The following is an 11,523-nucleotide window of genomic DNA, read 5'->3' as shown; positions in this document are numbered from 1 at the left end:
AAATATCTGTTTCTTTTCTAATTTTTTTTCGAACAATTTAACAAAACTTCTTCAAGGGACAGAACAGCACTCCCTGTGGTTTCATTTGTCAAACCATGCGTACATCATTATCTTACGTGTCTATCTGCGTATTATAATTGAAAAACCACCCAGAGAAAATATCTTTCAACCTCTGGCTAAACACTTGCTCAAACAGTCAACCAATTTTTTCGCTGTTTTTAATAAAGCCACTCAACATTTTAAGCAAGAGTGGTGAGGCCTCTTAATTATCAATTAAAACTCATAAACACAGCAGCCATATTCTAATTGATTACTTTGAGAGGTTATTAGCTAAGATGACAGATAACTAAAGTCACTTCACGACAAAATTGTTCGGCTTCGTGCTAAGTTTTTACTTATTTCTGACTGTGTTCTGGACCAGAAAAAACTCAATTTACTGAGATTCTTCATGTTTGATTCGCTGTTTTCTACTGTTTTTCGAGTCCGGGCAACCAAAAATTTTAGTCTTTGCTACAAAAAGAGCCGTTTTGAAAGCTTCAGACCTCTTCTAACCTCTTATGTACAATTGTGAGCTATTCAGATGTTTTTTTGAGTCTTGTTGCAAGGCTGAAATTATTTTAGAGCACACAACTTGAAGTTCTAATTCCATTTTCGTATTGTTTATTTGAAAACTGAGCAAATAATGGTATATTGAAACACCGAAAAAAGCCGACATAATTTTTTGTGTTATTTAAAGCAATAGAGTTTATGTTTGTTGCTTCTTATTTCTCTAACTGGAGTGAATTAGACAAATGGTAAAAATTTACATTGTAAAGGCGAATAAATCTGGATTTTAAATTATTCATTTTCCCCAAAAACTTGATCAATATTTTATTTAAACAACCAAATATCGGAACAAGACTACTAATATTGTGGAATTATAAAAAATAAACCAGGCCCATTTACTTTTTATTTGTCTGAGATCAGAAGAAAACGGACTAATTTAACAGTTTTGCTGTCTAGACTTTCTCTTTAAATTTGTTTTTATCTTCAGAAGGTCATTATCCTTTTCCCAATTTCGTTCTGGAATCATGGATTTATTCTGTACTTCATTCTTCGTGACTAAATTTCTGGTGACGGCTTTTTTCTTCAGGTAGGTGTCCATGCGCTGCCATGAAATTATTTATGAAAAGATATTAAAAACATATGGCGGGTGGGGTGCACGGACCGGAACAATCTTTGATAACCAGCTAAAGTCTCATTATAAGCCTTTACGGTCTGGAAAAGACCTCTTGGTCAATAGGTTCCGAAAAGGGTGAGCCCAGCGATGAACGTTTCTAAAAAAGTTAGTACTGTTTTATCAACATTATTGGTCGATAAGATTTTGAAAAATACTTTTTGGGGCTTATTTGAGGTTAAACTGATTAAAATTAAGTAAAAAACACCTCCAAACTGCAAACATGAAAACTTAAAATACTCGCGAGGGTTTCAACGTTTGGGATTTTGATGTAATTAGATCCGATGGGGGTTATGTCTTTCACAATTCTGTTTCATATAGAGACGGTTATCAGTTATAAGGATTATGCTTGCGGCGTCAACCTAAATATAAAATCCAAATATTAGAATCACTTAAATTAGTTGGCACTGTGATATGCCTTCTTAAATTTTTGTCCATAGAAACAGTGTTATTAGTTTGTGTGCTGATGTACAATATACATTCATCCTGGGTATGATTCAGGGAAAACTCAGAGTCTGAATCAGATTCGGGTTCAGCGTCTATATATATTCCATGGCACGACTTCTCTTTCGGATCCGCAACTACAAACATAAGTTCCTGCCTGCATTTCATAATCGACTCGTGTAACTCAACCGTAATAACAACCTGTTCCATCTTCTTGATACACAATTCAATCAAATCAAAGTCAGTTCAACAAACACAAATATCAATTACAAGTCTCAATCAAATCTGAAATACACAACATATGAAGACCATTGAGTCTACTATTCAAACACAGGAAAAAGGTTAACATAAATACACTGGTGCAATCACATCAATCAGGTAGAAACGGCGGAGGTCGGTGGAGGTCGGCGGAGGTCGGAAGTCGGTGGAGGTCAGCGGAGGTCGGAAGTCGGCGGAGGTCGGTGGAAGTCGGCGGAGGTCGGAAGTTGGTGGAAGTCGGCGGAGGTCGGTGGAAGTCGGCGGAGGTCGGAAGTCGGTGGAAGTCGGCGGAGGTCGGTGGAAGTCGGCGGAGGTCGGAAGTCGGTGGAAGTCGGCGGAGGTCGGTGGAAGTCGGCGGATGTCGGAAGTCGGCGGAGGTCGGCGGAAGTCGGTGGAAGTCGATGTGTCAGTTAATTGTAGTGTAGTTCGTAGAAGTTCAGCTAGAATGCAGCTCCGGGTATCGACACGTTGAAAATTTCATGCATGATATCAGTCATTCGAAATTTTCAAAATTTGCTATGTACAGTCTGTTAGTTCTTCGTATGTACAGTCTGATCTGAGACACTCTGTGCAGTGTTAACCAATAATGTAAATGATGCTGCGAAGAAAAAAACAGACTGGGATGTTTCTTAATCGACTCTGGGCAGACTGGCAAAAGTATTTATACTGCTATTTGTCTGGTACAGTAATGGTTACAATTGAAAATCAATTGTACAGCGCTGAAACCCACTGCGACCAAAGTCCGGGTAAGAGTCTGAACATGAAAATTCAGTGCAAGCTGTGAGCTGAACACTACTATGAACAGTACGGATAGCGTAGTGTGTTTCGCTCTGATTCAGTACTGAATTTGACTTGAATTATTTATCGGATCTATTCTGTTTTGCCCCCACCCAGTGTTTTTACGCCCTCCCCCGTTACAAATTATATGTTGTTATATAGCACGTTACCATGTACAAAAATAGCATGTACGCGCCTGGGGATAAAGATATAAGCCCACTAAGCTGAGGGGAGGGGGGGGGGGAGGGGGGGGGGGGGCGAAACAGAAGAGTTCTTATTTATCCAGAATATTTGGAATAGTTAAGGGATTTAAACATGTTTCAGTGAGTTGGTGTTTGGGAGTTTGGAGAGTGGGGTGCTGGCAGTGCACAATGAACACAGATCCAACGCTGGTCTTGGCACTCTCACTTGGGACGCAAATCTTGGTTAGTCAACATCCTGAATTATCACTTCTAGAGCAAGGTTAAATCGTATATCAGTACTGATTCATAATATTTCAATCATGTATTTTTTCTATGATAATATTCTAGTCATTTCGAAATTTTCGAAAAATATAATGAATTTTTATGGACAGTAGCAAAAATGTAACACAAAACCCAGGCTAATTTTATTTTTATCTTAGAAAAATTGACTGTGAGTTTAATCTGTGAATAATGAGGTGAAGAAAACAATTCGAATACTATGTTTCAGTACTGATTTTACGAATCACTAATGAATTATATTGTATCGGTACTGACATATTATGGTACTATACTCCGGGCAAGTTAGAATTTTAAATGCCGTAATCACTACAAGGGTCTATCGAAATAAACCTGCTGTCAAAAAGAGTGGCTGCGATTTGTAAAAGTAGGAACAGTCTTTTTTGCAATGTAATAAGCGATATAAAAGTGGAAACCTGCAATAAAAATTAGAGAACGTTCTCAATAATTCGGCACCAGTAGACATTTGTAAAGACTATTGACGAGAATTTATGCAAATGAACTGCGGCGAAAAAATTCACACTACAAACCGATCATGATCGAAAACTCCGGCTTTGTACTTTTTATTCATTACCCGTGTTGAGAATTTCGTCGGATTCAAACATAAGAAATCGTCGGTTTTCGTCGCTTTTACGTCGCCAAAACCGATCAAAGCCCTTACGCTTTTTTCGTCGTTTTGATCGGTTTTCGGCAGTATTTAAACGTAAGAAGCGTCCGTTTTTGTCGGTTTCGAAATGTAAGAAGTGTCGGTTTTCGTCGGTTTCAAAACGTAAGAAGCGTTGGTTTTCGTCGGTTTCAAAACGTAAGAAGCGTCGGTTTTTGTCGGTTTGAAAACTTAAGAAACGTCGGTTTTTGTCGATTTTAAACGTACAAAAAAAAGGTTTTTGTCGGTTTTAAACGTAAGAAGCGTCGGTTTTCGTCGGTTTTAAACGTAAGAAGCGTCGGTTTTCGTCGGTTTTAAACGTACAAAAAAGGGGTTTTCGTCGGTTTTAAACATACGAAGCGTCGATTTTCATCGGTTTCAAAACGTCGTAAGAAGCGTCGGTTTTTGTTGGTTTCAAAACGAAAGAATTGTCGGATTTTGAAATAAATCAGCTGATATAGTGTCGGAAGTATCTTAAGTCAAGCTGAAAAACCGACTTTTAAGATTTTCCAGTACGATATGATTTTTACACTCCTCCTTTTTTCATTCCGAGCTTGCGATAGGCAGTAACGGAATTACATGAAAAAAAATATAAGAGAATTGAGCAGAGCACTAGGTTACAAAAACCTGGCTCAGAACGCTCTCTCCAGAACAAAACAATTTAAAACATAAAACAAATTAAAACAATACATACAAACATACATAAAATGCATAAATACAAGAAAACTAAAAGCAACGACTGCATCAGATTGAGATTTAAAAAAACTCATTAGAGAAAACCGACAGAAACAAAAAAAGCCGTCAAAGGCTAACACTACTTATAAGGAGGCTCGGTAATGTGCGATCGCACATAAATTTCCGACCTCGCTTATCACAATTTTGGCATAATTGTCTATCAAATTAGGAACAAACAGAAAAACCCAAAAATTCAAGTATTTTTCGAAAAAAATAGTGTATGGACGAAAAGATAGCCTCCAAAGCAAATAACTAAGTGGAGTAAAAAATAATTTATTAGATGGATGAGATATGCCATTTTTAAGAAAGCGAGTCAAGACAAACAGCAAAAAACAACAACAACAAACATCAATTACATCAAAAACTTAATAACAAAGTCAAAATAGCGTCAGATAGAACTTAAACTAAACAAAATAACTTGTAATTCACCAGAAAAGATGTGGGACCCCTTCATAATCAGGCTTGGTAACAATTAGACAATAAAGAACAAAAACAGTAAAGTTGAAAAATTTGCTTTTTTTAAACAATTAATTTCAAAGAAACGAAAACTAATAGAAATCAACTAAATCATCCCATAGGTTAACAATTACCAGATCTTCTATAATAGCGAATTGAAATCTCTTGATATTCAGTTATTTGTGCGTTTACAAAAAGAACAATAATTAGACAACAAACAAAAAATCAATTAAAACTTGCCAGACAACGCTTTCGAAGACGTTAAGCCATACTTTGGCCCTAGAAGTATGTTCGATTGCACGTTCTTTGAACACCGATAATGTAATATGTGACCTCCGATTAATTAAACTAGATAACAAGCAGGCAAGAAATAAAAATTGCAAAATTAGTTAACACTCGTTTTTTTTTTCAAAGTCAAGTCACGAAAGCCATTATTTGCAAAAAATTAATTATATAGGTTGGTTTATTCTTCCAACGGAAGCCATTGAGACCTGCAATTATCCACAACATGTCGTACGTCTGCAAAAGCAACGTCAAGTTTGACAAAAACCAAAAATAGTTTTTTTTTTTTTGAAAAACCGTGTCGAAGCCAGTAAAGACGAATCCTTTAAAAACAATAGATTTTGTGACACCAATCTCTTTTGACACTTTCCCTTGACACCAATAATGTCAGATTTGGCCTGCAATTAACGAGACTAGGAAACAAACAGACAAAAAAAGGTACAAAATTGCGAGGTTAAAGTGTGTTTTTTCTTTTGGAAAACAATTGTTTTCAAAGTCATGGAAGCCATCAGCTATTTACTAATATCAGAATATCAGGCCAACTATTCTTACGCGAAAAACCAATGAAACGGGTTTATTGTACAGGAAATTTTATACCCTATTGGAACGCCAATAATGTGATATTTGAACTGTCAATATCGTGATAGTGTGAAAAAACTAGAAACGTGAAAAATGGGCCAATAACTAAAAATAAAAAGGATGTGAAATCTAGTAGTATCAAAGCCAGAAAACCGAAACTTAAGGCGTAAAACCACAATAGAGATTAAATGTTAAGTCATTAGAAAGAAAAAGCATTCTTTCTTTGCTGACCTTAAGCTAAAAGTTGACAAAATTAAGAAAAAAATAGGCAAATTTCACTAAGCCATTATTTATTTGAAAAAATATATTTTTAAAAGTCAAAACGACCGTAAGCTTTCAGGTAAAAAAACTATATACATTAATTTAGAGCTGCTTAGGAAACCCATTTTACCTATCACTACTGAGTTTTGATTGAAATGTTCTGTTCTTTAATTAAAATAAAAAAGATTTAATTTAATTTAATTCAAGACTAATTTAATTTAAAAAAAGGCCGACACATTACAATCCGATTAATTTTCGTATTGTAACAGTCCAAGGTTGGTCCAAAACTAGCCCTAATTATGCTGTTCGTGCAATAGGAAAAGCATGAGTTTCTCCACTATTTTTTGCGGAAAGACACAACCCATTTCCACGACTTTTAGCATGTAATTATGCCTAAAATTTATTTCATTAGAAAATTAAGTATTGCAATATTTAAACATGAATTGTATTTATAGCTTCTTATAATAGACTCAACTCAACTTTGGTTTCAAAAAGAATTACCAATGAACTGGTTAAACTTGTGGAAGCTTTGGTTCCTTTTGAAGCATCTCATAGGCGGTGACCGGATCAGTGTGACTGGATCAGACCGATTTTTTGTTGAGTTGCGTATTAGATTTTCTGGTCTTTGCTGGCAAACGGTGGCGGCTGGCAGCTGATATAGCGGTACCATTCTCCCCGCATACGTTTTCTCCCAGCATAGGTTTTTGCATTGATTGCTTATAAAGCAGCGAGGCATGTTAATTCTATTATTTCTCGAGATACCATAAATAGTGACGTATGTTGATGACATCAATGACATGATCGTCTTTTGGTCGTGTATAGAAATTTTCTGAATCTATCTATCGCTACAGCTAAAATTTATTCTCATTTTGATCGTTAAATACGTTAAAAACTATTGGATTTCTTCGTTTGGTTCCTGACTTTTCGAAAGCGGTTTTTATTTACATTTAGGGATATCAATTTAGCGCTTCTTAACTAAGGCTGTAAATGAAGTTTACACTACTGCTTAAGCAAGGAGATCTCTATTGATATGGGGCGTGCGGTGGCTGAGGGGCGAGTAATGCCCCAACTTTCGTCATGGGACGCCTGTAGTGAATCTATGTAGTATTTAAAAAAAATGCTTAACTGCAACTTGATCAAAGATTCTCACAATCAACCCTGTATCACGTGACAACAGCTCAAAATAAGTTTGTGTGTGCAATGATATCGTGTGTTTTTTACCGAAAATTTTCTTGTCAAATGAAATCTTTTGGGATCAAAAGTCGAGTGGGGGTTTCATAACTGAGGTGCAAATGATAACCTAACGGCGGTTAAAAGTAATAGGGATTGTAACTTTAGAATTATTTAAAGGGTAATGGTTTGTAAGTGGGTAGAATTTGTGAACGGTAAAGTGAAATTAGCTCTGGCACAGAATTGCAGCATAACATCAGGACCATCAGAACAGCATTTTTTAATAAAGAAGTGCACAAGAATTTAGCGCCGGATTAATTGTGAATTTTTCTCTGCACTTATTGGTTTTCATATATGAAGGCTTGGTAACCTTATGAAAAAATCTGTTAGGCTATCCATTTAGACGATTGTTATGAAACACCTAATATTCCTATCGTGTCACGTTTGTTATTACAGTTTCTTCGCCATAATAGGAGGTTTAATTTGCGGGTCGTATTGTTTTTTTTTCAAATTTAATCAACAAATCCCATGTCCGATCCTGCCATTTGATGATGAGATGGTCATCCCAGCAAATTATTCGGCTTTAAAAAATTTTGTTACCTCTGTTTGGCTTTCAACCTGATAAGAGGGCGCCGTTTTTAGTCACCACGGTATAATTTGTTTACGATAATGTGCGAAATATTCTATGCCCCATACAAACTCAAGCTGTTCCATTTCATTAACACGAAACTCTTGAACACAGTATTTAAGAACCAGAGATGCGTAAAGAAAAATTTTCCAGGCTAAATTTCTGACTGCTCAAGTATGATTTCTAGACCTTCTCTTGAGGCATCAAACTGGATGCGTGCGTTGACACGACTTGAGTCTTGGGTCGACACGAGAATTCACAGCAAATTTAAACAAAAACAAAGTTCTGCTAAAACGGAATAAATTTTCTTAAGTGATTTACGGGGCTCATTTAAAACGGGATTTGTTTAATGTTTGTTGGTGACTTTAGATCTTAAATAAAGTTAGTTTTTAAGTTCAAAGCTTTCATTCCAAATCTCTAGTTCTCTGTTTCTCGAAACGGCAGAATTTGTCTAATACCCTCGTAGAGGATCAATGACACTTTGCCTATTTACCTCACACTTCCATCTTAGTATAATCTTTCTGAATTTAAATCAGATTCACTATACCTTATGAAAAAAAAATCACCGCTAACAACAGGAAGCGGTGATGCGAAAATTCACCGCAAAAAGATTTTTATGCATAAAACGGAACTCTGACTATTTTGATTCCATTTGAAAATCACCTTGATCAAATTAAAAGCCGGTAAAAAAATAACGTTATTTGTTTTCATTCAGCTAAAAACCAATGAAATAGCAATATTTTCTCAAAGCACGCTATAAGCAAACATTATCAGTATTTTATGCAACCTAGATATAGGGCAACTCTGACTCTGATTTTAATTCTCCTTCAAAAATTTTCAAAAATAGTTTTGTTTGTTTGTATTCTACTAAAAGCCAGTGAAACTGCAACTTTTTTCCTAGTCACGATAGAACCAAAAAATTTCAGTGTTTGGTACTTTACTGTTGTGAAGAATTTTGACTATAAAATTTGTTGAGTTTGAAAAACCCTGCAACCCAATTATAATCAAATAATTGTAAAATAATTTGAAGCGCTTACATAGAACTGAAAATCATTAAAAACGCAGGTTTTCCATGCAAAATAGAATTAAAGTTCACAGAGTTTGATTGTTCTATTTGAAAAAATTCCCACAATGAAAATCCACTAATTTCAGAATTTTGTTATTTGCTTATGTACAACAAAAAGACATTGAAACAAATGTTTTTTCCCCCAATTTTTCTGAGATGAAGATGTTTGAATAGTTTAGTGGTGAATTGTTGCATGAATTTATATTTTGAGCGGTCAATTATATTCCACTGCATTCACAGCTATTCTTGAGTCATCTTTTTTTGAAAATTTTGTCTAAGGTGAAGACATTTTGGAAAATTTAGCAATTATTATGTGTAAGATTTGGGATATATTTTTTTGCTAATTTTTTGGATGCAAAGACATTTCGAGATTTTTACGGTGAATTTTGGCAAGATTTGTGATTTTTAGCGGAAAATGTTTTTTTAGCCGCTTTCATTGCATTCACCCTTATTCTCACATTTTTTTGCAAATTTTTCTGAGGTGAATATTTGGTGATTTTGGCGTTGAATTTCTGCAAGATTTGCGATTTTTATTGGCGAATAGTTTTTTTTCACCGCATTCACCGGATTCACCTCTATTCTTACATTTTTTTTGCAAATTTTTCTGAAGTTAAAACATTTCGTGATTTTAGCGGTGAATTTTTGCAAGATTTGTGATTTTTAGCGACGAATGTTTTTTCAATTGTTATTTTGCAAATTTTTCTGAGGTGAAGATGTTTGGTGATTTTGGCGTGAATTTCTGCAAGATTTGCAATTTTTAGCGTTGAATAGTTTTTTTTCCACCGCATTCACCGGATTCACCTCTATTTTTTACATGTTCTAGTACAAATTTCTCTGAAGTAAAGACATTTAGTGATTTTGGCGTTGAATTTCTGCAAGATTTGCGATTTTTAGCGGTGAATAGTTTTTTTTTCACCTCATTCACCGGATTCACCGCTATTCTTAAATTTTTTATTGCAAATTTTTCTGAAGTAAAGTTATTTCGTGATTTTAGCGGTGATTTTTTGCAAGACTTGTAATTTTTAGCGACAAATGTTTTTTCAACCACTTTCACTGCATTCACCAATATTCTTACATCTTTTTTGCAAATTTTTCTGAGGTGAAGATATTTGGTAATTTTGGCGTTGAATTTCTGCAAGATTTGCGATTTTTGGCGGCAAATGTTTTTTTCACCGCTTTCACTGCCTTCACCGCAATTCTTACATTTTTTTGCAAATTTTTCTGAAGTAAAGACATTTAGTGATTTTAGCGGTGAATTTTTGCAAGGTTTGCAATTTTTTGCGGTGAATGTTTTTTCCACCGCATTAACCGCATTCACCGCTAAAAACCGCAAATCTCACATCTTGTCACGGCATTCATCGCAATTCTTACAATTTTTAGCAATTTCTAGCGCTCGCACCTCAATCTGGGTTAAGATAATTGCCGGATTCTTACTGAAATAGTCTTGATTGTTGTTCCGACCCACTTTAGTGGGGGAGGAACTATATAATCAAATGGGTTTTTTTTGTTCAGTCAAATTTGGCCGATCGATATAATCATCGTAGAGATTTTTGAGTGGTACCATTAAAAAGTCCGTCAAGCGTAGAATATGGAAATAAACAAATTTTTTTCAATTTTTGCTTTTTATAGGGAGTTATCGAGGTTTAAAGTTTTGTGAATATGTGACGTAATTCATCTGTTTTTATTCAAATTTTCGTTAATTTTGACATAATTTTCGTTAATTTTGCTAACCTTTGTTCAAATTTTTACTGTAGTGTTATTGATTTTATCCCTAAAGATAGAAAAGGGTTCGAGTGAATGCTTTGAGTCAAATTTTATGGCTAGAAAGTTTGATAAATTTGTCAAAATTTGACTTTTTTTCGTGAACAAATTTGCTTTTTTAGCCCAATAACTTTAAATTTGCTGGGATTAGTTACCTTAAAACTGCTGCTGTATTCTTTTTAAGCTAACAAACGAGTTTGTTCTGTAAGCTCTGGCATTGAGAGTATTCTGGAATATTTATTCTGCCAGTTTTTTTGCAAATTAAAACTCGATAATTAAACAAATTGCAATTTTATTTCTGACAACCTGAAAACTTTTTATGAAAAAATGATCTGTTTCGCAACCATTTGAACAAATGAGTGTTTTGTTAGATTGCGCAGTAACATCTGGATTGATCTTTATCCCGTCATGGATCCTAACAAGAAAAGTTTTTCTAGATTTTTATGGGGCGCGACTTTTTTTCAAAATATTTCCGCAATGAAGAGTATTTTATGTAAACTTTTTTTACTTACTAGAAATTCAGATCAGGGCATAATGATTGACCGATACTGTTATCAAAAAAACAAGATGCAACGAGATTATATTAAGGTTTCAGAATGAGCTAATGGTTTTAGTGGATCTGACCAATTGTTTTCGTAAAAAATTTCTTAACTTTTTTCTTGAATTTTGCTTTAATTATTTTATTTTTGTAGTCCAACGGCTTATTGTCCCTATTAAAAGTTCTAGTTATTTTGTAGGAGTTATAAATGAATCTAGACAAATCATTCA

At 34.7% G+C, this 11,523-nt stretch overlaps 1 protein-coding gene across 1 annotated transcript in view; it reads left to right on the top strand.

The window, feature by feature from the left end:
* The first annotated feature begins 339 nt into the window (after window positions 1-339).
* LOC142352877 (uncharacterized) overlaps window positions 340-11,523 on the top strand; it is a 36,432-nt gene continuing 25,248 nt past the window's right edge. The window contains exons 1-2 of the mRNA XM_075405033.1: window positions 340-1,132; window positions 3,020-3,120. Of these exons, the coding sequence (XP_075261148.1) occupies window positions 1,071-1,132; window positions 3,020-3,120 (163 nt within the window). The 5' untranslated portion in view covers window positions 340-1,070. The remainder of the gene's footprint in view (window positions 1,133-3,019; window positions 3,121-11,523) is intronic.

This window comes from Convolutriloba macropyga, chromosome 14, assembly GCF_964194025.1.
Source record: "Convolutriloba macropyga chromosome 14, txConMacr16.3, whole genome shotgun sequence".
Lineage (NCBI taxonomy): Eukaryota > Metazoa > Xenacoelomorpha > Acoela > Convolutidae > Convolutriloba > Convolutriloba macropyga.
The sequence above is the reverse complement of the archived record's forward strand: the minus strand, read 5'-3'. Positions and strand labels throughout refer to the sequence as shown.